At 55.2% G+C, this 27,874-nt stretch overlaps 2 protein-coding genes across 2 annotated transcripts; both read left to right on the forward strand.

The window, feature by feature from the left end:
• The first annotated feature begins 3,054 nt into the window (after positions 1 to 3,054).
• Positions 3,055 to 6,774, forward strand: LOC135666266 (uncharacterized). Its single transcript, XM_065177832.1, has 5 exons — positions 3,055 to 3,729; positions 3,829 to 4,202; positions 4,320 to 5,666; positions 5,931 to 6,384; positions 6,691 to 6,774. The coding sequence occupies exons 1-5, from the start codon at positions 3,055 to 3,057 to the stop codon at positions 6,772 to 6,774; spliced, it is 2,934 nt and encodes a 977-aa protein (XP_065033904.1).
• A 20,203-nt stretch (positions 6,775 to 26,977) lies between these two features.
• Positions 26,978 to 27,442, forward strand: LOC135666267 (DNA damage-repair/toleration protein DRT100-like). Its single transcript, XM_065177833.1, has one exon. The coding sequence runs from the start codon at positions 26,978 to 26,980 to the stop codon at positions 27,440 to 27,442; it is 465 nt and encodes a 154-aa protein (XP_065033905.1).
• The last annotated feature ends 432 nt before the right edge of the window (positions 27,443 to 27,874 follow it).

Here is a 27,874-nt window from a genome sequence, read left to right on the forward strand (position 1 = left end):
TTTAAAAATGAAAATAATAATTATTATATTTTTTTATTTGTTTCTTCAAGTCCAAAAATTCCTTTTTTTTATACATAGGTCGTCATTTTGGCATTAGATAAAAAAAGCAAAGTGCTCATTTTTCTAGTAAATGGTTCAAATTCTTTTATCGATACGAGTGTTCTATATCAAATCAAATAAATTACCAACTATTTTTTTTTAACCATTTCGTTACTAACGTAGTGGTAGAAGTGGTAGAAAGAGTACCATGTTTTACCTAGACTTTAAACAATTTAGCTTTAACCATGTTAATGGTCTCACATTATTGGTTGATAGAGAATCAAAGTGGATTTACCAATAAGTCACGAAATGCTATGGTTCTTACATATGATTTCTTAATTTATTCAGAAGTAATTCATCGAGATCGTGCACCTTTTTCCTATTTCTCCTATAAATACCATAAATAAAGTGCAGCCTGATGGATCCAACCTATTCTTGAAATACACAACTCGCACACACTCCCTTTCCAAAATAAATCAATACACCAAGCACTACACTTAGATTTATTGGATTTGTTGCTAAAATATCGGTATTAAACCCGAAACTCCCGGCAGATGGCCAGTGACCCAAGGAAACGAAAGAATCGATTACATTTTTCATATGCTCCCCTCTCTTATGGATAGGACTAACAAAGAACAGAGTTCTTTTTGTATCACTTCACTCGCCTTTTTTTGATCGATTTCTTTGTTGAATCTCGTATTTTGATGATGAAACTACTTGATATATATTTATGATTTAATCTGCGGTTTGAGTAACGCAGGATGCTTCGATCAGGATGAGACAATTAAAGCAGGAAAATCATGTTGTGCCGAAGGAACATGTCAGAAGATTGGACGTCGGGCCGGTGGATCGGTCGACGTATCGACAGAAGGCTTCGGGCCGTGGAATCGGGCATCAGGCCAAGAAGAGCGGGTATTGTGCCAAGGATATCGGAGTTGCGGAGTCAACTGGCTGATTGGGCAATAGGCTGCAGGAGAGGACGATGCGCCGAAGAATCGGACGAAGCGTCGAGTGACCAATGACATGTCGGACAACTTGGTTAATTGCTTAGGATTAATTGTCTCGATCGAAGTTTTGTTTTATTGTGCAGGATTAACTATGATAACGATGAAGACATAAAGCGAAACAAAGTGTCGGAGTCAAGCGCGAAGGATTTGTTGCGAGTTCGAGAGTTCGACGGAAGTCCGAAGGTTCGTCGGGAATGCTACCGGAACTAGCCGAGAATGAGTTGGGAGCTTGCCGAAGGGTTTTTCGGAAGCTCGCCGGAAGGTTCGTTGGAAGTTCGCGGAGCTCGCCGAGAAAGATCGGAGCTTGCCGAAGAAGCTCGTTGGAACTCGCTAAGATCAAATCGTGAAGTCTAGAAGCTTGCCGGGAGTCCGCAGAATGGTTTCTGAGAGTTCATCGGAAGACCGCCGGAAGTTTGCCGGAAGCTCGCCAGAAGAAGTCTTGACTTGCGGACTTTGTAATAGCTTAGAAAATGTCTTTAAAATCATAGTTAGCATGTTAATTAGGGTTAGGATTAGGTGTTAATCCTATAACCCAAGTAGGGGCCAATTAGGCTCAAGTTCGGACTGGTTTGGGCCAAGTTTGGAGCCAAACCAAGTGAGCTGAAATAGTGAAGGAGGTGCAACCGCCTGGGCTAAGTCTCCCAGTGAGACTGGGCGGTGCAACCGCCCCAGCCAAGAGGTGGCACCGCTTGAGCTCAGTCTTCGAGCTAGACTGGGCGGTGCAACCTCCCTGACAGAGAGGTGGCACCGCCTGAGCTCGGTCTTCGAGCTCTGGCAGAGAGGTGCAACCGCCTCAGTCAAGAGGTGGCACCGCCTGGGGCTCAGTCTCCGAGCCAGACTCAGGCGGTGCAACCGCCCCTGACAGAGAGGTGCAACCGCTTGAGCTCAGTCTTCGAGCTCTGCCAGGCGGTGCAACCGCTCCAGTCAGGAGGTGCAACCGCCTGATCCCGAAATTCCAGGATTTGATCGTTTTGAGCTCCAAATTTGAACTGGGTTGGGGCCTATAAATACCCCACCCATTCAGCACAGAAAGCACACAGACCTACATCGAAATCTTGATCCTTTTTGTGATTCTAAGAGCTCAAAATTGTTGTAAAGCCTTTAAGTCTCCTCCTTCTGTTCTTCAAGCTTTTGAGTTGTAAAGTGAGGAGAGAAAGGTTCTGTAAGGGTTGTCTCCTGAGCTCATCAAAAGGAGTGAAACTGTAAAAGGGCAGTTGGCCTTCGCCTATTGAAGGAAGGCCTCTAGTTGACGTCGGTGACCTCGTCGGAGGAGGAAGCCAAAAGTGGAGTAGGTCAAGACTGACCGAACCACTCTAAATCTCTGGTTTGCTTTTATTTCGAGTACCTTATCATTACTGCAAACCTCCTACATAGCTACTGCTCTCTGCGCCTTTACGAACAAGTTTCTAAGTGCTGATCTTTCCAAATCTGCATTCAGATGTAAATCGGTGTTTTTCGTACGATCTTTACATTGCAGCTTACGTTTGCGTTTTGATTCTGCAAAACTGTCTTCTGCGCTTTTACGAACTAGTTTCTAAGTTCAGATCCGTTTGAAACTGTTTTAGACGCAAACTACGTTTAGACGTAAAACTGCGTTCAAACGTAAAACTGCGTTTAGACGCAAACTGCGTTTAGACGTAAAACTGCGTTTAAACGTAAACTGCGCAAACTGTGTTTAAACATAAAACTGTGTTTTAGACGTAAACTACTTTTAAACATAAAACTATGTTTAGACGTAAAACTGCGTTTAGACGCAAACTGCGTTTAGACGTAAAATTGCGTTTAGACGTAAACTGAGTTTAGACGCAAAACTGTGTTTAGACGTAAACTGCGCAAACTGTGTTTAGACATAAAACTGTGTTTTAGACGTAAACTACTTTTGAACGCAAAACTATGTTTAGACATAAAACTGCGTTTAGACGCAAACTACGTTTAGACGTAAAACTGCGTTTAGACGTAAACTAAGAGCCATTACCTCTAAAACACAGTTTACCTTGCCTCTGCGTTCATGGGAGATTCAATATCGCCCCTGGGAGCCATTACCTTGCCTCTGACTGTGGGGACCCCGCCGAGATCGAAGACCATAATGACCACTTTCCTGGTGGTCGACCATCCCACCGCTTACAATGCCATACTAGGTCGACCGACCCTCAACAAGGTCAGAGCCGTCGTCTCAACCTACTACCAAACCGTCAAATTCCTGACTCGCGAGGGGGTCGGGGAAGTCACCGGAAGCCCCCGAGAGTCCAGGCGCTGCTACCTTACCTCCGTCTCATTAGGCAAGAGAACCAGGGCCGAGGCGCCCTTGGAAGATCCACGGGAAGCGAAGAAACTGGCTCCTCATCCCGAGCCGAGGGGATCCACTGTTGACGTTCCTTTGCAGGAAGCGCGGCCGAACCAAACGGTTAGGGTCGGATCGGAACTACCCGAACGGGAACGGGAACAGCTCGTCGGTCTTCTGCGGGAAAATGCCGACATCTTCGCCTGGTCCCCATCGGACATGGGGGGGGTCGACCCAGAGGTCGCGGAGCATCATCTCAATATCCCACCTGACGCTCGCCCAGTGAAGCAAAAGCCCCGGCGCCACGCCCCTGACCAACAACGCGGCATACAAGAGGAGGTGGACCGACTCTTAGCGGCAGGCTTCATAGAAGAAGCCAAGTATCCTCAGTGGTTGTCCAATGTAGTTCTCGTGAAAAAACACAATGGAAGCTGGAGGATGTGCATTGACTACACCAGTCTCAACAGTGCGTGTCCTAAAGACTGCTATCCCCTCCCGAAGATCGACCAGCTAGTCGACGCGACGGCGGGGCATGCACGCCTCTCTTTCATGGACGCCTATTCAGGGTACAACCAGATCAAGATGGCGCTCGAAGATAGAGAACATACGGCTTTCCTCACCGATCAAGGGATATACTTCTACAAGGTCATGCCGTTCGGGTTAAAAAATGCCGGGGCCACATACCAGAGGACGGTAAACAAGATGTTTGCCCATCAAATCGGCAGAAACATGGAAGTCTACGTGGACGACATGATTGTGAAAAGCCGAGAGGCCGGAACGCACCTTGCCGACCTGGCCGAGGCCTTCGCCACACTGCGCAAGTTCGGCATGCGGCTCAACCCCACAAAGTGCGCTTTCGGCGTCACCTCCGGGAAGTTCCTAGGATTCATTGTACACTAGAGAGGAATCGACGCCGACCCGGAGAAGGTACAGGCAATAATCGATATGTAGTCCCCCCGGACAGTTAAGGACCTGCAGTGATTCAACGGAAGACTTGTCGCCCTGTCCCGCTTCCTCGCCCGATCGGGCGATCGCTGCCTCCCGTTCTTCAAGGCGCTCAAAAACCCGAAGAATTTCCAATGGACATTGGAATGCGAGGAGGCTTTAAAGCAGATAAAGCAGCACCTGGCCAGCCTCCCTCGGCTCGCCTCTGTCTCCCCCGGCGAGAAGCTGGGACTCTACCTAGCAGCCTCCCCGCATGCGGTCAGCTCCGTCCTTGTCAAGGAAAGCTCCGGCCCGCAACTCCCGATCTACTACGTCAGCCACGTCCTGAGTGGACCTGAAGAGCGCTACCCGCCGATAGAAAAACTCGCACTCGCCCTGATGCTCTCGGCTCGGAAGTTGCGCCCTTACTTCCAGGCGCACCCGGTGGAAGTCATCACCGACCAGCCTCTCCGGCAGGTCTTAACAAAATTCGATGTTGCAGGTCGGCTCCTCCGATGGGCGGTGGAGCTCGGTGAACATGATATCAGTTACGTACCCAGGACCGCCATGAAGGCCCAGGCGGTAGCCGACTTCGTCGCGGAGTTAGCTCCGATGGACAGAGATCCCGAGCAAACCCCCGAGGCTTGGATCCTACACGTGGACGGCTCGGCCAACTCGAGTGGTGCCGGAGCGGGGCTGGTCCTCCTCGCCCCTGACGGACGCTCGTTCGAGCGTTCCCTCCGCTTCAGGTTTAAAGCCACTAATAACGAGGCGGAATACGAGGCACTCCTAGCGGGATTGAGGCTGGCCCTCGAGATGCAGGTGGACGCAATACATGTCCTCACCGACTCGCAACTTGTGGCCAAACAGCTCAGCGGTGGATATGAAGCTCGGGACGCAACCATGGCCAAATACCTGGCACGGGTAAGAGACCTAACCGCGAGATTCCCTTACTTTACATTATCTAATGTTCCGAGGGAGGAAAACGAGCGAGCCGATGCGCTCGCTAAGCTGGCGTCAAGACAAACCCCCGAAGCGTGGCCAGAGATTGAGGAGCTCCCCGCTCGTGCCATCGAAGTAGCGACTATGGCCCCAGGCGGTGCGCCGACCACGTGGGTGCAAGAGTTGCTGCGCTTCAAGCGGGATGGAACTCTCCCCCTCGACGAAGTCGCAGCTCGGCGTCTGCGCCGCACACACGCGTGGTACGCCGAGGAGAGTGGTCGCCTTTACAAACGGTCCTTCACCCATCCCCTCCTGCGATGCTTGGAGCCTGACGAAGCACGGACAGTCCTGGCCGAAACTCACGAGGGGGTCTGCGGCGAACACATCGGCGGACGAACCTTGGCGCACAAGATACTCCGCCAAGGCTACTACTGGCCAACCATGTGCCGAGATGCGAAAGCCTACGTTCAGCGGTGCGGTTCGTGCTAGCAACACGCCCGCGCACCCCGACAACCCTCGGTCCCGCTCTGCCCCATCGACTGCGCATGGTCGTTTGCCCAGTGGGGGCTGGACCTCCTCGGTCCCTTCCCACCGGCTTCTGGACAGCGGAAGTACATAATTGTAGGAGTAGACTACTTCACAAAGTGGGTCGAGGCCGAGCCACTGGCGACGATCACGGAACATCAGATGGAGAAATTCGTGTGGAAGAACCTGGTAACTCGGTTCGGGTTGCCCAGGGCCATTATCACCGACAACGGACCTCAGTTCGCAGGCACATGGTTTCGGGAATTCTGCGCCGGTCATGGCATTCAACTAAGGTTCAGCTCGGTGGCCCACCCTCAGACGAACGGGTTGGCCGAGGTAACCAACAAGTCCATCTTAGATGGCCTCAAAAGAAGAGTGTCTGCGGCCCGATCGACCTGGACGGACGAGCTCCCCAGTGTGTTATGGTCGCTGCGCACCACTCCCAAGACTGCGACCGGAGAATCCCCGTACAGCTTGACGTTCGGAACCGAGGCCATCCTACCACCCGAGATGGCTATTGCCACGCTTCGAACGAGGAGCTACGACGAGGAAGCCTCGAACCAGGGACTTCGCGCCAGCCTCGACATGCTCGAGGAGCGACGCACCGACGCGCACCTGAAGGCCCTCTCTCACCAGAGAGCCGTCGCCAGGGTCTACAACAGAAAGGTACGACCCCGACCGATCAAGTTAGGCGATCTAGTCCTACGAAGGGCCGAGGTCAGCGACCCGACCCGAACGAGGGGGAAGCTGGCCCCCAAGTGGGAGGGACCATATCGGGTCACCGGCGTGGTCCAACCGGGTACGTATCGGCTCACAGCGATGGACGGTTCCTCCTTGCCGAGAACGTGGAACATCCAGAACCTTAAAAAGTTCTTTGTCTGAGGTCAATACCCGTGTTAACATCTCCCAAGTCGAAGCTGTGCAATTTCTGAAGCTCAAAAACATACGGGGAAAGGACCTTTATTTCTGAAGCATGAGAATACAAGACAACTCTCGAAGCGAAAAGGCACACTGGGAGAAGATTTTACGAAGCACGGGATTACAACTGCGACCTGACCCGAAGACTACAAAAGTTACAAGAAGCTAAAACGGCTCGGCTGAGCCGACTTCAAGACTGCCCTAAGCCATCGGGGCCCCCGACGCTATCGTCGAAAGGAACCTCCTCCGGCATGTCTACGTCCAAGTCCTCGGGGTGCGAGGTAAAAGGATCCGCCTCGACCCCCAACCTGGGATGGCACGTCCGGAATCGGCCCAGGGCTATCCGGTACCCGTACTCGTAGGTAACCTGCCCTGACCGAACCAGCCCGAGTTGGAAGCCGAGGGATTTCTTGTAGGCTTCGATTATTTCCCTCTCCTTCTCCAATTGCCGCTCCCGCTCGGCCGCCAAGGCTTCCGAGGCCCCCTTCGCGTCGGCCAAAGCCCCCTCCAGCCGCTGGGTAAGGGCGGCCGCCTCGCCTCGGGCCAGGCAAGCCTCGGACTGCGCCCCCTCCAGGAGCCTTCGGAGGTTGTCTTTCTCCTCCTCAGCCGCCTTCGCCTTGGACCTTAGGCGAAGGACCTCAGCCTCGGTCGCCCCTGCCTCAGCCCGGAGACACGTCACCTCTGCTTCAAGCTCCGAGGAGCGCTGCTCGGCTGCCGCGACCGCCTCAAAGGGTTGGCCTTCGGAAAGCTCGCCCATCAGGCGTGCTTGGTAGAAGTCGTCCGGCGGCCCCGCGGGCAGACGGCACAAGTCCCGGATCGAGGGCTCCCGCGGCGCCTTCCCCGCCTCGTTGCTCAGGCCTGCCTCGCCCCGACCTCGCCCTCGCCTGTCGTGCGAGCCCGACTCCGCCGCCCCCACGCTCTCCTGAGCCCGCGGGGGAGTCAGTTTCTTCGAAGCACCGACCTTGGCCTTCTTCCGAGGGTGGGCATCCTCGAGCTCCACTGGCGCCTCTCTTGTGCCGACGCCTAGGCCGACATGACGCCGTGGAGATGCTGCGGACGGGGCGCGTCCTCCGCGCACTGCAGTAAGGTTCACCATCTCTGCGAAAACACATCGGCCTCGGTGAGCACCCCGAAAGAGGAAAATAAAACATGAGGGCCTACCGCCACCTTCTCAAGGCATACCTCGAGGTACCGGGCTCAAGCCCGCCTCGACCAACCACGCCTCGGTCATCTTTCGGATGACTCTGGAAGATGGGAGGATCTCCTTCAATCTTCGAAGGGCTCGGAGCCCCCACTCATCCAAGGTTGGGGCAGTGTTATCAACTGCGCGCGCCGCCCACCGGAGCCCGAAGCTCCAACTCTTCGGATGGCAGACGTAGAAGAAGCACTCCTTCCACCCCTTGTTGCTGGAAGGAGCCCCGCTGACCCGGAAACCAGGTCGGGCGGACAGGTAATAGCCCCCCGACCCCCTGGACAAGCGAAAACAGGAAAGGAAAAGAGACCGGCTCGGGGTGATTCGGGCGTAGTAGCATTCCCCGAGGAACGCCACCAGGTAGCGCCAAGAATTCGGCGCCATTTGAGAAGGGGAAATGCGCCACCACGCGACACAGGAGGTTATGACCGGGTGGAACGGTAGGCGTAGTTCGGCTTCGAAGGCATCTACGGTTAGGGCAAAGCCCCTAGGAATGGGATCATACGCCCGCTGCCCCGGCTCAGGGGCAAGGAGCGTGAACTCCGTCGGGATACCATAACGGTCCCGAAGGAGGCCCAGCGACTACTCGCTCACGGTGGAGTCGAGGTCGTGCGGCCACATCAGCGATTCAAGGGCTTTGGTAGCCCGTTCCTCGGACGACGAGCGGGGGCTCGCCAACGCCACCTCCTCACCGGCGGCACCGGAAAGAGGAGGCGAAGAAGGAGACGACGACGGAGGGGAAGCCATCCTTACCGAGCTTTTGGGAAGGCAGGGCGGCTGAAGAGTGCTAGGCTGAGTCACCCAAAGAGGGGGTTGAAGCGAATGCAGGTACCAAGAAGTGAAAGAGACCGATGGAGCGCTATTTATAGCATGTTTCCCGCCGAAGCGGCGACCCTTCCCCTCCTGAGATGTGCTGCGAAGACGCAAAAGCTGCATCGCCATAACTTCGGCTGGCACGGCTCTTAATCACAGCGCGGTGCGAAGTACGGAGCCCCTAATCATATCAACCTCGAAAACCGACGACGCCCAAAAGGCGTGGCCCTTTGATCTTCCCCAGGCAAAAGGCAACTCGGCTGCCTGCGCCCGCACAACGGTCAAAACGACCAAACACTGATCAAAATCCAAGTATCGCCTCGGTCGTGTTACGCCCGGGGCCATCACCTCGGTTACAGCCTACCTGCACCAAGCGCCTCGGCCAAATCTCTGCCGAGACTCACCGCGGCGCGGCCCCAAATGCCTGCCGTGTTCCTCAGCTGTGTGGTGCCCGAGGCTGCGTCCTCGCGTCCTGCCCACTTGGTCGTGTTACTCGGCCCCTCGGCCCTCGGCTTTACGCCATCCCGAGTCACACCTGCGCGGTCACCCCGCCTGCGTTGTGCTCCTCGGCCCTCGGCTTTACGACATCCCGAGTCACACCTGCGCGGTCACCCCACCTGCGTTGTGCTCCTCGGCCCTCGGCTCTCGATCCTCATCGGCTCTATTGGCCCCGAGTCCAACCCTGCTCGGCCTCTCGATAGAGTTGCGTGTCTCGGCCTAGCACTGCTCAAGAAGCGTTAACGCGATCGATCCGTCTACGACGCGCCTCTCAGACCCACACGAATAGCACGCCTGAAGCAGGAAGCCATGCATCGGACTCCCCACATGCAAAACCGACGCATAGCTCCTTTCGGATGGGGCATATGATAGGGGTAAAAAACTGACCTGACATAGCACCCCGGATTTGACGTAATACACCCCCCACGTCGAACACCCTGTGCGGCACACTGCCCCAGAACGAACGTTAATGACGACACGACATGCGCCCACACCCACCGTACCCAGACCCCCTCGGCTGACCGACGCTCCCCTCACCCTGCCGAAGCTCGGCTCTCCACGCAACGCCCGCGACGACGACAGACGCCATCAGAGGTACGACCCTCCTCCTGCAGGATGGCCCATCAGGTAACATCAAACCCCCTGTATAAATACCCCCCGACTCCCAACCGAAAGGGGGGGGATCGATCTCTCAATACTATACTTCTCCCCACTGACTTGATCGTCGGAGGGGTCGGGCCGAGCTACTGACCCGACTTGTGTGCAGGCACCCGATCACTGTTAAGCCTGCTCGACAAGGCGGAGTTTCCCAGCGAGATCCCCCGCATCCGCCGCCCCGGGACTTCAAAGGGAGTCACGTCTGATCCGAGTCATTTGGAGCCCTGAACCAGCCGCGTCGACCCCGAAGTCACGGCTAAAAAGTTACTTACCCTAACAACATCCATCCTTGTTTTAAATAAAATAGAACTTCCAAAAGATCATTTATGGTCCATCACCTTCCTTGTTAACATTTGCAGGAATATGACCAGCAGTTGAAGTTCTTCTGTCCGCCAATATCTGCAATAAATTTCACATGGATGCTAACGAACTTTCTCCACCCGTTCCCGCAGCAGATTTTTATTGATTTACCAAAGTAATCAATTTTCTTTTCTTCTCTGAAGCCTTTTAAGTTTCTCATTTGCTTTCATTTTGTCAGGTACATGGAAATCATAGTATTTAGGGTTAGAATTGGACCTATTTGAATCAGATTATTTAATCCTCATCATTCCTAAGGAATCTGGTGTCCAGTAAACCTAGTGCCTTCTCTGGAATCACGTTTGGAGATTCTATGCAATTGAGTGTGTTTTGATTTTATTGTAAATGTCATTATTTGAGGAGTATGCATAAAAGAGAATAAACATGTAAATAGGAAAGCAAGCTCACATAGGATGAGAGAAATCAGAAGCTTCCATACGTGATGAAACAAAAGAACAAAGCATATTATGTTTATTAGCACAATAACAGATGTTTCAACTCAAACACATGGAATTAATTTTCAGTCCTTAATAGTCAAAGATGGTTTGATCACTTTTGCTTATATTGGTTATCAGTGATATTTGTTTTGCTTAGGGCAATTGCATCTTCTACAGCTGGCTCTTTTACTTGCGCATTATATTATCCAGATTTGTGAAGGTTATGTATGTGAGCCAAGTACATTTTAGCTGGTGATCCTTATCATCTGATACTTCCTGGTCACGTTTGTCTTGTTTTTCTCCAAACAAATCGTGCAAAGACTTGCTTTCTACTGTCATAGCACCAGCCGGAGCACTTTAGTGCATTGCGTTGGTCTTATCCACTCAGAAACCACAAATTTCCTTAACTTGTTTTGTATGTGTAAGTGGAGGTCGGGCCAACGGGGATATGGGTTCCTTAATTGGAGGATGCTAATAACCTAAATCTTACTTGATATCTTACAAGTGAATCCCTAGAAACGCAGTTCCATGATGACAGGCATTATAGAACTGGCGCAATCGAGAAATAATAGATCAGTGTTACTGAGATGGCACAGGGAATCTATTCGGTCAAAGAGAGGATCACTGTCAAATGACCAACCATATTTATAGTTCATATCACTCGAATTGAATTGCTTTCGTGCATCTCAAAGCACGCATTACCTTGATTTCTGCATCTAGCCTCTGACCTGTGGGCGCTAGCCGTCTGCCATTCCTCTCCTTTGCCTTGTAACAGGAGAAATCGTTCGCTTCCTGTTACGGTGAGTAACTTTTTAAGCCGTGACCTCGGGGCCGACGCGGCTCGGTTCTAGGGCTCGGAATGTCGGAGATCTCGGGCGCAGCTCCCTCGGGGTCTCCCGGTCGGGATCGGTCGTTCGGGGCGGTAGATCGGGTCGGCAGCTCCGCAGCAGCGCCAGGAAGAGGCCACCTCGTCTTCGTTCCTGCACACAGGTCGGGTCGGAAGCTCGGCCCGACCCCTCCGACGATCAAGTTAGAGGGAGATGTGGAGGGGGTTTTGGAGGACGAAATGCCTCCATACAAGTGTGGTGTGTGAGTGTGTCCTCCTCCGCTTGTCTGGAACTCCCTAGTATTTATAGATGGGCCTGGGTAAATACCTCACGTTGCGTCTGACACGCCCATTGGGGCTGTGTGGGAGGCCGGGTTGCTGCAGGGTATGGCGCGTCTCGGTTGGCGTGTTCCTTACCCTTGACCGAGCCCAGAAGGCGCAGAGCCGGGCTCGTTGGCCGAGGGGTGGTGGCGTTGTTGTGACGGACGGGGTCCAGTCCGGGCGTTAATGCGCCTGGGTCGGTGTCCCAGGGTTTCGTTGACCGGGGAGTGAGGCCTTGGTACAGGGTGGCTGGCGTCATTCACATCATGTCGCCATTATTGCCCTCATCATATTCCCCCCCGGAAAGAAGCTATGCGTCGGCAGTCGTAGCGAGAGTCCGAGGCATGGCTTTCGTTTTTAGAGTTGGTCGGGTGCGGAGTCACAGACCCTGGGGGTGCAGAAGGGGAATGGCCTCCCGTGCGGCGCAAGGCCAAGGGACCGGGAAGGGGCCAAGTATGTGTCGGGAGGCGGAAAGCCGAAGGGTCGAGGAGCGGCCGAGCATGTCTTGGGTGGCGTAAAGCCGAAGGGCCGAGGAGCGGCCGAGCATGTCTTGGGTGGCGTAAAGCCGAAGGGCCGAGGAGCGGCCGAGCATGTCTTGGGTGGCGTAAAGCCGAAGGGCCGATGAGCGGTCGAGCATGTCTTGGGTGGCATAAAGCCGAAGGGCCGAGGAGCGGCCGAGCATGTCTTGGGTGGCGTAAAGCCGAAGGGCCAAGGAGCGGCCGAGTATGTCTTGGGTGGCGTAAAGCCGAAGTGCCGAGGAGCGGCCGAGCATGTCTTGGGTGGCATAAAGCCGAAGGGCCGAGGAGCGGCCAAGCATGTCTTGGGTGGCGTAAAGCCAAAGGGCCGAGGAGCGGCCGAGTATGTCTTGGGTGGCGTAAAGCCGAAGTGCCGAGGAGCGGCCGAGCATGTCTTGGGTGGCGTAAAGCCGAAGGGCCGATGAGCGGCCGAGCATGTCTTGGGTGGCATAAAGCCGAAGGGCCGATGAGCGGCGGAGCATGTCTTGGGTGGCGTAAAGCCGAAGGGCCGATGAGCGGCCGAGCATGTCTTGGGTGGCGTAAAGCCGAAGGGCCGATGAGCGGCCGAGCATGTCTTGGGTGGCGTAAAGCCGAAGGGCCGATGAGCGGCGGAGCATGTCTTGGGTGGCGTAAAGCCGAAGGGCCGATGAGCGGCCGAGCATGTCTTGGGTGGCGTAAAGCCGAAGGGCCGATGGGCGGCCAAGCATGTCTTGGGTGGCGTAAAGCCGAAGTGCCGAGGAGCGGCCGAGCATGTCTTGGGTGGCGTAAAGCCGAAGGGCCGATGAGCGGCCGAGCATGTCTTGGGTGGCGTAAAGCCGAAGGGCCGAGGAGCGGCCAAGCATGTCTTGGGTGGCGTAAAGCCGAAGGGCCGAGGTGCGGCCGTGGCGGCTCTTAAAAGCTGCCGTGTTGATTGTTGCCTCGTGGACGGGGGTTACTTTCTTTGCACGTTTCCGGGCGTTGAGGTCGAGGAGGTCCTTGGGCGGCACCGCGTCCTCCGGGTTCGCCACGTCAGGCCATTCCTTTAATTCGGGGTGCCTTTGGGCGCTCTTCGATGTGACGTAACGGCCGCGCCTTTGCGCGAGTGCGCTGCCGCCCATTCACGGGAAGCGATGAGGCATTGACTCTGGGGGGGTGTCTCCTTTAATCGTTTGGGCGCCTGTCCTTTCCTCCACCCCCTTGCTGCCGTGCTTCCTCCTTCGAGCCCCGCCATCGTGTCCCCGAGCTTCTCCCCGGCTTCTTCCCGGTTTTTGTCTTCTTCTCGAGGTCAGTCGAGATGCCGTCCTCTCCTTCTTCGCTTTCCTCCCCATCTTCCTCTCCCTCTTCTTCTCCCGTGCTTGGGGCTGGAAGGGGCGGTCCTCCTTCGACCCTCGACGAGTCCCCTGACGAGGAGGTGGCGCGGTCGCTTGAGGCTTTGATGTGGCCGCACGATATTGACTCAACTGTGAGTGGACCCTTGCTGGAGGGACTCCGCGAATGCTATTGCATCCCGGGAGATCACGCCCTCGGTGTACCTGAGCCAGGGCAGCGGGCGTATGACCCGATCCCGAAGGGTTTCGCTTTGTCCCTTGATGCTCTGGAGGCGGGTTTGCGTTTCCCCCTTCATCCCTTCATTGTATCTTGTTTGTCCTTCTGGCGGGTTTCTCCGTCTCAGGTAACGCCGAACTCCTGGCGTTACCTAGTGGTATTCCTGGGGGAGTGCCATTATGCCCATATCACCCCCACCCTCAGCCTCTTTCTTTCCTGTTACCGCTTTTGCAAAGGCTCGGGGGGTTACTTCTTAACGCCTCGGACTGGATTTCGCGTTGGGGGTGCCCCTTCCAATAACAAGGGATGGAAGGGGAGGTTTTTTTATGTCAGCCGTACACAGGACTGGGGCTTCGGGGTTCGGTGGTCTGCGAGGGTGATTGACAACACCCCCCCTTGTTTGGGCGAAGTGGATCGCCAAGCTCGGGAGAGGCTCAGAGAGATTCTCCCTAAGTCGCAGGCCATCCGGACCATGACCGAGCAGTGGTTGGTCGCGGCGGGCCTTAGCCCGGTGCCTTAGGGTATGTGAGTGACAGTTGTGTCGGGTCTTCGTGTGGCTAGTTTCGGACACTAATGTTATTCATTTCCTGTAGAGATGGTGAACCTTTGGTCGCTCCTGGAGAATCCGGCGTCGCAGCCTCCTTCCCCGACTCCAGATACCGCCTTGCGGCCTCCTCCCCCCGCTCCGGCGACCGAATCACAACCTCCACAGCCGGCTTTGGCAGCCGAATCGTCGCCCCCTCCCTCGGCGCTGGTGACCGAACCGCAACCCGGTACGGAGGGTGCCCCCTTGGAGGTCGGGGACGGGCACCCTTCAAAGAAGGCGAAGGTATGCGCGTCGAAAGGGCCGGGAACGAGCTCCCGTCAGGGCGGGGTGGGGCCTGATCGGCGCGTGGCGGGGAAGGGGCCCCACCCCGTCTCCGTGCATGGCTTGTGCCGGCTCCCGGCTGGGGATGGGGAGCCGTTCCTGGCACGGCTGGTCGGCGAGATCCCGCGTGGCGAGCCCCGCGAGCCCCGCGAGCCCCTGGTCGCCCGCTGGGAGGGTCTTTTCCGGGGGGATAGGGTGTGGGCCGGAGGGGATCCCTCTGCGGCGTTCCTCCGAGGGGCGCTCCATCCCGACCTGGCTCAGGATTTGTACACCCTGCCCTCGGAAACGCTCCTTAACAAGTCTGCTCAATCGCTGGTCTGGGTAAGTATATCTTTCTCTTGGGGTTTGGCTGCTTGGTGCCGACTTCCTTGACACTTTTCTCCTTCTGCAGGGTCTTCATTATGCGACTGCCCTGATGGACAGGGTGCGGGATGCCGGCCGAACCGTCGGGGGCCTCGTTTGTCGTAACGCTGAGCTCAGCCACCAGATTGTCACGGACTTAGCTGGTTTTGCCTAAGTCGTGCAGCACCCTTGCGCGTCCGTCCGCAAAGGTCAGCCTCCCCGAAGCCTCCCATGGTCCCATAGGTCCCACAAAAGAGAGAACAGGATAGAGAAAAGGCCTCGCTCGGGATCCACAAGCAAACATCTCCGAAAAACACTTTATAGACAATGCAAATAGCAAACAGACTTTACAAGCTCTGAACAGTTGCACAATAAAGGGTAAAATGGTCCATTACAGACCGAAAAGCTCTCGCGCGTGTCCACATGACACAACCTTTATTTACAAGCCTAAAGAGGCCACAAACTTAACTCAAATGGGACTTTGAAGCCTTCGGCCGCCCCTTTACATTCTGTACAAGGCATGAACATGCCAAAAGACACGGACACACATAAGCATTACATCCAACATCTTGTTTAGAAGTTTGTCCGTGACATTCTCCCCCACTTATCCCTTCGACGTCCTCGTCGAAGCCTTTGTGAACACTGCAACTCTTCGCCTTTGCTGAGTCTTCAATCTTCCGCTCTAGCTTCAATGCGCCTCCTGGCTCCCAACTGCTCTCCGCTGCTGTTTTTGAGTAGTCGACCCTTTAATCCGCCATGCTGCTACAACTCACCAATGACTATGACTCTGTTGGGGGGTTGGCTGAGTTGTGTTAATCCTTGTTGATTTATGCGAATCCGTCAGATGAAGGAAAAGACCATCTTTACTGCGCCAGTTTCTCAAAAATTCCACATGCTGCTTGAACTGGATGGATGCTTGTTGGAGCTTTAACGAGCATCGCCTCGCAAACTTCTGAAGTTTTGGGTCCTTCCTCCACAAAATCTGCTCATTGACTCTTCTTTCAGTTAGTTGTCACATCCAAGTAGGTTCGCATCACTTCCGCTTTCGATTGGCATTTCATTGGGAAATGAAGCGGACAATATACTCTCAGTAGCACTAATCACCGCTGGTGAGGATTTGACAACTATTATCTTCCGTTACCTTCGAAGGGTCTTTGAACTTGTGCAGAGCTCCTCTGCTGGATAGATAAGAGAACTGGGGTACTCGATTTCGCCCATTCTCTGAAGAGTAGAGAAGGCAAAGGTTACTTGACTTCGCCCGCCTCCTCGAGATTGTACTTCATGCATCGAGCTGGTTACTGGCCTTCGCCTGCTCTTTGCTCACACTTCTGAAGCACTTGAAGTGTTTGCACTCCTTGCGTTGAGTTAGCTACTGTGATTCACTTTCTCAATGCCATTGAACTTCTGGAATGCAGGAAGTTTTCGCCCCAACTTGGAGTAATTTTCTGATAGATGAGGTCGCCTCTGGGATTGTACCGTCTTCTCCATCAACCCTGCCGCCTACTCCGCTGAGTAGCAAAGGTACAGCACCGCGTACTGCCTGCTTCGTTCCTTGGTCGTGCACTCTTGCATGACCCGAAGTCCTTCACTTACGGCAATCTTGATGAGAAACTTGTTGACACCGGTCTTACGAAGTTTCTTAGCCTCTGCCCTTCAGCCTTGTCTCGATACTTGGAGATTGCCACTGCATGCTCCACCTCCTCGGCCCCTTTCACGACCAAGCGCTCTCCCTCCGTAAGAGCAAGGGATCAATGACTTGCATGGAAGTCCCGCCTCTGCGGTACCATGGCGCTGCCATGCCCATGGCACTACTATCCGTCGCCTCGCATCTGCATCCCTTTTCTTCACAATCAGTAGATATGCCTCTGTGGTACTCCTCCGAGTCCACCTCCATTCTACCTGCTGCTTGATTTTGGGTAGCTAAGTCCCTCTGGACTCGTCGTCGCTTCCTCGCCCCTTTCGACCCCCTGCTTCAACACCTCTGTGTTCTCCAAGCAGTCCGTCTGGTCGATGGAGAGACAGACTGCAACTCCCATGCATGGCCTCTGCCATCACGTTGTAGAGTTTGCACCGATTTTGTTCTCCTTAGCTTCCTTGGTAGCAACGTTCGCTTACTCGACCTTGTCCTCTGACTTGTCGGGCTCCCGTAAGCGAATATGAGCTCTGGAGCAGTCCAACTCTCCAGCTGCTTCGATCATACCGCTGTATGATCAAGTCCCTCCCATGGAACTCACTGGTACTTGCATTCGAACTTTTCCCTTGGTGGAACACAGCCCCCATATGCTGATGACCAAGGCTTTCATCCGATGCAAAATTCGATGCACGCACGGAAGACCCGCCTCTGCGGTACCATGGCCTTCACTCCTTGAATCCATAGCCCTTCTTGCCGTCGTGTTGTTCACCGAAGTGGAGCTTCCAGTAGCTCCCGATCATACCTCCGTATGATCTAGTCCCTCACGGGGCCCATTGTGTGTATCGCATTGCCACGAACTGTTCCACCACACGATCCGCTGCACCATGTCGCCTCCTGGTGACATCTCCATTGCATTCTGATCCTTGTGGGATGAACTCAAATTGTGGTCCCTCCATGTGTGGCCTATGCCAATACATCGCAGGATCTCTTCCACCTTCGATTTTGTTCGCTCCTTTGGCAATCGACCTTCATCCACCCACTCTTGGGTCACACCAAGATGAAGCACCGCTCTAGGACAGTCCGTCGCCTAGTAGCTCCCGAAGTCCCCCGACTTCGCTGCAATTAGTGCACCATTGTCTGGATCCTGGGCCTCTACCCCTACCAGCACAATCTTCGCTGCGCACCGCCCCCTTTATAGCAACTTGAATGACAACACTGTGGCATATTCTTCAAGAGTATCCGCCTCTGCGTCCTCTTGCCCCGTGCTAAGACCTTCTGAACCCAACTTCGCCTCCGCAAATTGAGTCGCCTTAGTTCCTCCATCAAATGCTCCTCCGAGAGAAAGTGCATGTGCCCAGAAGCTCCCTTCGTCTTTGGCACCATGCAAGATGAGTCCGCTCCGTCAAAATGAATGACCCATGGAACAACATGATCCTGCTCTTGCCTCTGCAAGAGTTCATGTCCTTGACCTCTGTCCAAGGAAAGCACAATGCCTCTGCTCCATGTTCCATCTTCTATGCTGGCTCCCTTCATGCGGCTTGGGTACTTCACCAAGTTACACCCAAGTTGCTCCGCTCCTCGTTTTTGCATTGAGTTGATGGTGGCCCTCGCGCCCACCATTCCACGGGTCAGCCCTCCCTTGAGTCCGATCTCCATATCAACTCCAAGTGTGCCATCATTTGTGTTGCTTTAGGTCGCTCCCCCACTTGATCTCGCAATGCATCCACCAATGCATTCTCTCAAGCGAGATCATGCGACGACTCCTCGCCGCTTGCTCAGTCCATTGAGTTTCGTGGAGTTATTGTTTGTTGAGGTACTCCTCCTCAACTGGTGAGGTCCGCCCCCACATGATTCTCCCTCTGGAGAGCCGGGACTTATCCCTCCTGGATAACTGTCCCGTTGGAGCAACATCTCTCTTCGTTTCGGAGACCACCATCCCCTTGGACTACTCCGATCTGCTGAACAAACTGTGCCTTGTTCTGCCTCCTGCAAACGCACTTGCTAGATTGCGACTCCACGTCAATACAGCCCCCACTGCACCCCTCAAGGTCTAGCAACATGCTGAACTAGTTGCACCCTTCAGCCTCCACCGGACGTATCCTTCACATGCCGAAGAGAAAGTTTCAATGCTCCAATGGCGCCAAGTTTCGGTCGCCTTGGGATGGCCACGAACATTCCATCGTTCGCCTACAAGCCCATGTATGAGTACCAAATTCTTCGAGCTAGCAATTCCCCTCACCTCTGTGAGCTTTGCACAACTCTTTTGGTCGTTGAGCAACTCATTCCACTTTGCATGGTCTCATCCTTTACCAAGCGCCTCGCTTGCCTTGAGCACCATCAAGTATAGTTGTCAACGTTGAGCCATAGCTCAAACTCAGCCATCCCAACTTTTGTGCGCTTCACATTCTTCCAAGCTTGTCTGTTCTCGTGGTGCCTCTTGCGCGAAGGGTTGGCCATTCCTCTGAATGCAAATCTTAGATGCCCGCTCCTCTGAGCGACTCCTTTTCCCTACATCTCCATGCCCGTTTTCCCCCAAACGGTCGCGCGTGTGCTGACTGCCCTCAACGCAGTCCCGCTAGGTCCCCCACGTTTGCATGCTAAGTGTTTCTATGAGTGCTTGTCCCGCTCTGATACCATCTGTCACGGACTTAGCTGGTTTTGCCTAAGTCGTGCGGCACCCTTGCGCGTCCGTCCGCAAAGGTCAGCCTCCCCGAAGCCTCCCATGGTCCCATAGGTCCCACAAAAGAGAGAACAGGATAGAGAAAAGGCCTCGCTCGGGATCTACAAGCAAACATCTCCGAAAAACACTTTATAGACAATGCAAATAGCAAACAGACTTTACAAGCTCTGAACAGTTGCACAACAAAGGGTAAAATGGTCCATTACAGACCGAAAAGCTCTCGCGCGTGTCCACATGACACAACCTTTATTTACAAGCCTAAAGAGGCCACAAACTTAACTCAAATGGGACTTTGAAGCCTTCGGCCGCCCCTTTACATTCTGTACAAGGCATGAACAAGCCAAAAGACACGGACACACATAAGCATTACATCCAACATCTTGTTTAGAAGTTTGTCCGTGACAAGATGGCGGAGATTCAGGCCAAAAGCGGGCCGGAGGTTGTGGCGGCTGCTGAGGAGCGTGCCTCGGGCTTTGAGGCGGAAGTCGTCCGTCTCCGGTTGGAGCTTGAGGCCTCCAAAGAGGCCAACGACGCCATGAAGGAGGCCAACGGGGAGCTCCAAAAACTGATGCGGATAGAACGGACCGAGCTCCGTCTGGTGAAGGCCGAGGCGAGTGCCCTTAGCAAGAAGCTGGAGGGCGCAAACGCCGAGGTGAAAAAGGCCTCGGAGGCGTTGGCGGAGGAGACCCTGCTTCGACCCCTGAAGGACAAGGCACTCATCGAGGCGTACAAGAAGTCGGAAGGGTTCGAACTCGGGCTGACGCGGACGGGGCGGGTATCCTTCGAATACGGGTATCGAATCGCTACGTCGCGCTTCCGTGCTCGCCATCCTGGTCTCGAGGTGGACGAGGACCCCTTCAACTCTCACCCCGAAGACCGAGGTGTGGACATGCCCGAGGAGGTTCCCTTCGACGACCGTTTGGAGGTCCCCCGGCAGTGAGGACGGGCTTCAGCCCTGCGGGCTTATGTGCGCCGAGCCTTTGTGCTTCCTCTGGGTGCCGAGTCTTGTATTTCTCCATTTTTTAAATAAAGGAAGCTTTCTACCATTTGTGTACTGTCCGGCCAGAGAGGCCTTTCGCTTGGCGGCGCGATCTTCCCTTGTTCTAAACAAAAAATCTCCTAAGGTTCCGGACGTTCCATGTTCTTGGCAAGTGGGACCCGTCCATTGTCGCGAGCCTGTATGTGCCTGGTCGGACTACCTCGATGATCTGATAAGGTCCTTCCCAGTTGGGGGCCAGCTTCCCCCCGGCCCTGGTCGGGTTGCTGACTTCGGCCCTTCGCAGGACTAAGTCGTTCATTTTAATAGGCCGAAGTCGTACCCTGCGGTTGTACACCCGGGCAACTGCTCTTTTGTAAGAAAGATCCCTCAGGTGTGCGCCGGTGCGCCGCTCTTCGATCAGGTCCAAGACGGCGCGCAGCCCCTGGTCCGATGTGGTCTCGTGGTACTCTTCTACTCGAGGGGTAGGGAATACTACCTCGGGGGATAGGACGGCCTCGGTCCCATACGAGAGGCTGTAGGGTGATTCCCCGGTGGCTGTTTTGGGGGTGGTCCGCAAGGACCACAAGATGCTGGGTAACTCCTCAACCCAGGCCGTTCGGGAAGCTGATACCCTTCTTTTGAGCCCGTCCAGGATAGATCGGTTTGTTACCTCGGCCAGTCCATTCGTCTGGGGGTAGGCTACCGAGCTGTGTTTTAACCGGATTCCATAGCTAGCGCAGAATTCTTGAATCCTTTTGCCGGCGAATTGGGTCCCGTTGTCCGTGACGATGGTCCTGGGGAGGCCGAACCGGGTCACGATGTTTTTCCATATGAACTTCTTGATCTGCTGCTCGGTGATCGCCGCCAGCGGTTCAGCTTCCGGCCATCGGGTGAAGTAGTCTATTGCGACCACAATGTATCTTCTCTGCCCTGAGGCTGGGGGGAAGGGGCCGAGGAGATCCAGCCCCCATTGCGCGAACGGCCACGCGCAGGTGATGGGGGAGAGCGGCACCGCCGGCAGTTGGGGGGTCCGGGCGTGCCTTTGGCACGGGCCGCACTTCCGTACGTAGGCCTTCGTGTCCTGGACCATGGTGGGCCAGTAATAGCCTTGGCGGAGAATTTTGCAGGCCAGGGTTCGGCCGGCGATGTGCTCTCCACAAATCCCTTCATGGACCTCGGCCAAGACAGTCGTCGCCTCCTCTGGCTCGAGGCACCGTAGAAGAGGGTGGGAGAAAGTTCGCTTCGGAGTACCATGCATGTTTTCGGCGAATATGTCGGGCTGCGGCTTCGTCGGTGGGGAGGGTCCCGTCGCGTTTGTAGCGCAGCATGTCCCCTACCCAGGTGGCTCGGGAGTCGGCCGCCGAAACACACGCGACCGGGATAGAGGGGGAGGGGAGCTCCTCGATCCCGTGGGTGGTGCCCGGGGGTCGCTTCGAGGCTAGCTTGGCCAGCTCATCGGCACGGTCGTTCTGAAGTCTTGGCACCCTGGATATCGTGAAGTGTGCGAAACATGAGGCTAAGTTTTTTACCTCCACTACGTACTTTGCCATGGTGGGTTCTCTGGCCACGTATCCGCCGTTAAGTTGCTCGGTCACCAGCTGCGAATCGGTGAGGACTTTGATGGCGTCAACCTGCATCTCGCGGGATAGTCTGAGCCCCGCCAGGAGTGCCTCGTACTCGGCTTCATTGTTGGTGGCATGGAACCCGAAGCGGAGGGAACGCTCGAACGTCTGCCCATCGGGGGCCGACAGCACTAGTCCTGCGCCTGCGCCGGTTGAAGCGGACGAGCCGTCCACCTGTAGGACCCATGTTCCGCCTAGTTCACTGGGGGGCCGCCCTTCGGGATGGGCGAGCTCAGAGATGAAGTCGGCCAGTGCTTGTGCTTTGATGGCGGTCCTGGGCGTGTAGTGGATGTCGAACTCTCCGAGCTCGACCGACCACTTGAGGAGTCGCCCTGCGACATCGAATTTTGACAGTACTTGACTGAGAGGTTGGTCGGTGATTACCTTGATCGGATGAGCTTGGAAGTAGGGGCGTAACTTTCGGGCTGCCAGCACGAGCGCGAGGGCGAGCTTCTCGATTGGAGGATATCGCTCCTCGGGCCCGCTCAGGACATGACTGGTGTAGTAGACGGGGAGCTGTTGGCCGGCTTCCTTGACGAGGACCAAGCTGACTGCGTGCTGTGAGGCAGCCAGGTAAACGCAGAGCTCCTCTCCAGCAGTGACTAAAGCGAGGCGGGGAAGGTTGGCTAAATGCTGCTGGACCTGTCGGAAAGCTTCCTCACACTGGGGCGTCCATTGGAAATTCTTCGGGTCTCTTATTGCACGGAAGAAGGCGAGGCAGCGATCACCCGACCGGGACAGGAATCGGGATAGGGCGGCCAGCCGTCCGTTCAGTCGCTGTAGGTCTTTGACCGTCCGAGGGGCCTGCATGTCGAGGATCGCCTGGACCTTTTCTGGGTTGACGTCGATCCCTCTTTCGTGTATAATGAATCCGAGGAACTTTCCTGTACTGACGCCGAAGGCACACTTTGCGGGGTTGAGCCGAAGGCCGCAGTTTCGGAGTGTGGCGAATGTTTCTGATAGGTCCGTTAGGTGATCTCCCGAGACCCGGCTTTTTACAATCATGTCATCCACATAGACCTCCAAGTTTCGCCCTATCTGCTGGGCGAATATCTTGTTGATGGTCCTCTGATAAGTTGCGCCTGCGTTCTTTAGTCCGAACGGCATTACTTTGTAAAAGTATGCCCCAAGGTTGGTGATGAAGGCTATGTGTCTCTGATCCTCAGGCGCCATTCGGATATGATTATATCCGGAGAAGGCGTCCATGAATGAGAGTCGGGCGTGCCCTGCGGTTGCATCCACGAGCTGATCAATTCTCGGAAGGGGGTAGCAGTGTTTTGGGCACGCCTGATTAAGACTGGTGTAGTCAACACACATTCGCCAGCTCCCTTATGCTTTTTTACCAGAACTACATTGGATAGCCACTGTGGGTACTTGACCTCTTCTATAAAGCCGGCCGCTAAGAGCCGTTCTACCTCTTGGCGGACAGCTTGTTGCCTGTCCGGGGCCTGGGGTCGCGGCTTTTGTTTCACCGGGCGGGCATCAAGCGATATGTTGAGGTGATGTTGTGCTACCTTTGGGTCCATGCCTGCTGCGTCGGATGGCGACCAAGCGAAGACGTCGGCGTTCTCTTGCAAGAGGCCGACGAGTTGTTCCCGCTCGTCTTGGGGTAGGTCAGTCCCGACCTTAATGGTTCGGTCCGGGCGTCCCTTTTTCAGTGACACGTCGTAGGTTGGGGCCGACGACTCGGGATGTGGATTTGGCCATTTCATTTCTCTGGGATCGTCCAGGGGTGCTTCGGTTTTTGCCCTGTTGTGTAGGGAGACCGCCGTCAGGTAGCATCGCCTGGATTCTTGAGGGCTTCCCCAAACCTCTCCAGTTCCCGCGTGAGTCAGGAATTTCACTGTCTGATGGTAAGTGGAAACCAGGGCCCTGCTTTTGTTGAGGGAAGGTCGGCCGAGGATGGCATTGTACGTTGTAGGAAGATCTACTATCAGAAAGGTCGACATCACCGTTTTAGTCTTGGGCGGTGTCCCCAGCGTCAGAGGTAGTGTGACAGATCCCAAAGGCGAAACCGAGTTGCCGGTGAACCCAGTGAGGTCCGAGTGGACGGGTTTCAGGGCTTGCTTCGTAAGTCCCAACTTCTGGAAGGCGTCGTGGAATAGTATATCCGCCGAGCTTCCTGTGTCAATCATAATCCTTCTTACCTGGGCATTGGCGATTCTGGCGGTTATTACCAGCGTGTCGTCGTGCTCCAGTCGTTCGGCGTCTTCGGGGGGAAATGCGACCTGGGGGTCAGGGGTTCCATGGGGACCCTCGTCCCTAGCCGAGCGGGCGTAGGCCTTCCTTCCAGACATGCTATCCCCTCTGGACGCTGGGCCGCCAGTGATGACACTGATTAGGCGCTCGGCCGGACCGTTTGGGCAGGGCGGGGGGATGTTGCCTGTCTGAACGTGGGGGTCGAGGCGCCCCTCCCGGCGGAGTTTGTAGATTTGCCGCGAGAGCTCGCGGCATTCCTCAGTGTCATGTCCGTTTTGGCGGTGGAAGCGGCAGTACTTGGACTGGTCGGCCAGCTCTCGCGGGTTGTTCATCGGGTAAGGGGTTTTGAGCAGTCCCCTTTCCCTGATCTGGAGAAAGATTTCTGTCCGGGATGTACCCGTTGGGAGCGGGAGGGGTCTTAGCAGGGGAGGATCGGGTTGGTGGAGCTTGCGTCTGGGAGGGAGCGATCCCTGAGCCGGCTCTGGTCTTTCCCTCTTGTGTTCCTGCCGTTTCCCCCCCGTCCAGGCTTCGACTTCCACGAACTGGTTCGCGCGCTGGAGCATCTCGGGGACCGAGGTAGGAGGTCGCTCCACGAGAGACCAGAAGAGTCGGGAGGGACGCAGACCTGTTACAAACGCCTGCATTGACAGTGAAGGGTGAGCGTCCGGGAGTTCCCGGATCCTTGTAGCAAAGCGATTTACGTAAAGGGAGAGGGGCTCATCCTCCTTCTAGCTAAGCCCGAGGAGGAACGCCATGGAAGGCTTCGGGCGAGCGCAAGCTATGAAGTGGAGCTCGAAGTCCTTGGTGAGCTGGTCGAATGAGGCGATCGTCGCAGTCTTCAAGCCTCCGTACCACGCGAGGGCCGGCCCTCTCAACGTGGTGGGGAATGCCCTGCTCATCAAGGCGTCAGAGGTCCCGTACAATGACATCTGTGCGCGGAAGGCCGCCGTGTGGTCGGCCGGGTCGGCAGAGCCATCATAAGTGTCCAGGGGGGGGAGTCGGAAGCCTGGGGGAATGGCGTGCTCCAGTATCTTCGGCACGAACGGCGACCCCTGATGCGGGCCTTCCGTGGGCTCTCCTGGTGGCCCGGCACGGATTTCCCTTTGCACATTGTCAAGCCGTTGGTTGACGAGACGCAACTGAGCGCGGAGGGAAACTGCAGAGTTCGAGGATAGTGCCTCTGGTTCCGAATGGCCTTCCGGGCAGATCGCCGCCTGCTCACGGGGTTGAGATAGCGGCACCCGAGGTGAAGTGGGGAGCTTGACTAGGGACCCCCTGTTGATACAACTGTTGGGGTCCCGGGGGCCGAGATGGACGGGAGACAAGGGGGACAATGGTTTGTACCATGTCGGTGAGTAGCTGGACCTGGTGAGTGAGGCCGTGGAAGGCTTCGGCCGATACGGGCGGCGGATCGCCGGTGGTTCCGTCGGGGGGCGATAGGCCCGGATCGTTGAAGATCCGCCAGTAGCGCTCCAAAGCCGTAGCGGGATGCTCTTCCCGAGGTCCTTGGAGAAGGGGGGGTTCCCCCGTAGCCTCGGTCGGGAATGGTCCCCCGATCGCGAGTCTGGCACGATCGTCCTAATGATCGCTCGACATGCTGGGCCCTCCTTCTAGCGCCAAAATGTTACGGTAAGTAACTTTTTAAGCCGTGGCCTCGGGGCCGACGCGGCTCGGTTCTGGGGCTCGGAATGTCGGGGATCTCGGGCGCAGCTCCCTCGGGGTCTCCCGGTCGGGATTGGTCGTTCGGGGCGGTAGATCGGGTCGGCAGCTCCGCAGCAGCGCCAGGAAGAGGCCACCTCGTCTTCATTCCTGCACACAGGTCGGGTCGGAAGCTCGGCCCGACCCCTCCGACGATCAAGTTAGAGGGAGATGTGGAGGGGGTTTTGGAGGACGAAATGCCTCCATACAAGTGTGGTGTGTGAGTGTGTCCTCCTCCGCTTGTCTGGAACTCCCTAGTATTTATAGATGGGCCTGGGTAAATACCTCACGTTGCGTCTGACACGCCCATTGGGGCTGTGTGGGAGGCCGGGCTGCTGCAGGGTATGGCGCGTCTCGGTTGGCGTGTTCCTTACCCTTGACCGAGCCCAGAAGGCGCAGAGCTGGGCTCGTTGGCCGAGGGGTGGTGGCGTTGTTGTGACGGACGGGATCCAGTCCGGGCGTTAATGCGCCTGGGTCGGCGTCCCAGGGTTTCGTTGACCGGGGAGTGAGGCCTTGGTACAGGGTGGCTGGCGTCATTCACATCATGTCGTCATTATTGCCCTCATCACTTCCTAAATGCCTGTGTGCAACGATATCTAATCAGTATCAAAGCCTTGTAGAAACAGCCAGATGATACAATGAGTTGAGGTTCCCCCAACCTGCAGTTTGCTGTGGTGAGTGGTTGACAGCCTCGTGCGCCATCACAAGTACACACCCTGGAAAGGCAGGCGAAGGCAAGTGAAGCCCATCGACTCCGACAGCTCATTAGGTGAGAAGGAAGGAGATATAAAATACTCCATTGGGACAGAGAGACGCCCCTATTCTTTCTTCTCTGGTCCCATTAAAGTCAGCAGCGCCACTTCCATCATGGGGCGTCTGAACCCAGGCAAGCTTCATGGGGCCTCACCCCAGTTTCCTTGGAGACCGTTCATGACTGCAGCAGCAGACTCCATTTCCACGCCTAATTTGCTGCTGCATCTCCACATTTCTGCCGACCTGAGAGCCCATTAAAGAAAGTAGAAACTGCGAGGAAATGGTCTCTTAAGAGACCCTCTGCTGCCACTTTCATGGCAGTAACGAATGCTTTTTTACTCCAGTTTGATTCACCGCCTTTTCATTGCACAAGTTCTTCGACTGGGGAGAACATCTGTCGACCCTCGTCGATTCTTTCACGTAAGAGATGGATAGCATGCAGCCGCTGTGCCTCGTCTTCCTCTTCCTCTGCTCCACCCTGTTGCTGCAGTGGTCGCAGGGATGTCACCCCCACGACCGTTCGGCCCTTCTCGCCTTCAAGGCCGGCATCACCGCCGACCCCTCCGGCCTCCTCCGCTCCTGGGACTCGGCCACGGACTGTTGCTCCGCGTGGGACGGCGTGGCCTGCGACGCTGCCACTCGCCGCGTCGTCAACGTCTCCCGCCCTGGCCTCTCCTCGGGGCCCGACTTCATCTCCGACGCCTCCATTGCCGGGAGGCTCTCGCCTGCCCTCGGCGACCTCTTCTCCCTCCGGTTGCTCGATCTCAGCAACCTCAAGCAGCTCGCCGGCCCCATTCCACCCGCCCTCGGCCGCCTCTCGAACACCTCCTCGACTCCAACCAACTCACCGGTTGCATCCCCTCCGCGTTCGCAAACCTCACCCGACTATTAATGCTCTATTTTACGTCTTATATAAAACATAGTTTAATCGGATTTCTTTGTGCGAAATGACTTTCGATATTTGACATTTTTTCTTGAAACCACACACGAATAAGTGTTAAGGTTTCAAAAATCAATCTTTTAATGTACGATTTTGAACTCTTTTAAATGAAACCAAAAGAAACCGTTGTTGACATGTACATCCGTTTTACGGATGTCGTCAATGGTTTAAAAATAATTGGTAGAAGTTTTTCGGATTTTGAACTTGTAAACAAGATTTTACATTCTCTTTCTAAAAATTGGAATTCAAAAGTAACTGTGATAAAAGAAGCTAAAAATCTAAACAACTTACCACTTGAAGAACTAATTGATTCGTTAATGACATATGAAAATGGTGTACAATACACATGATGAACATGATGAACAAAACAACCTTTCAAAGAAC

The sequence above is a fragment of the Musa acuminata genome, unplaced genomic scaffold (assembly GCF_036884655.1).
Source record: "Musa acuminata AAA Group cultivar baxijiao unplaced genomic scaffold, Cavendish_Baxijiao_AAA HiC_scaffold_1077, whole genome shotgun sequence".
Classification (NCBI taxonomy): domain Eukaryota; kingdom Viridiplantae; phylum Streptophyta; class Magnoliopsida; order Zingiberales; family Musaceae; genus Musa; species Musa acuminata.

What these genes read in the sequence shown, in the direction of transcription:
- LOC135666267 (XM_065177833.1), top strand. Translation starts at nt 26,978, where the DNA reads ATGGATAGCATGCAGCCGCTGTGCCTCGTCTTCCTCTTCCTCTGCTCC.
- LOC135666266 (XM_065177832.1), top strand. Translation starts at nt 3,055, where the DNA reads ATGGGAGATTCAATATCGCCCCTGGGAGCCATTACCTTGCCTCTGACT. An exon ending in GCGAAAGCCTACGTTCAGCG is followed by an intron (nt 5,667 to 5,930) that starts GTGCGGTTCGTG and finishes CGGGTTGCCCAG; the next exon opens with GGCCATTATCACCGACAACG. An exon ending in CCAGGGTCTACAACAGAAAG is followed by an intron (nt 6,385 to 6,690) that starts GTACGACCCCGA and finishes TTATTTCTGAAG; the next exon opens with CATGAGAATACAAGACAACT.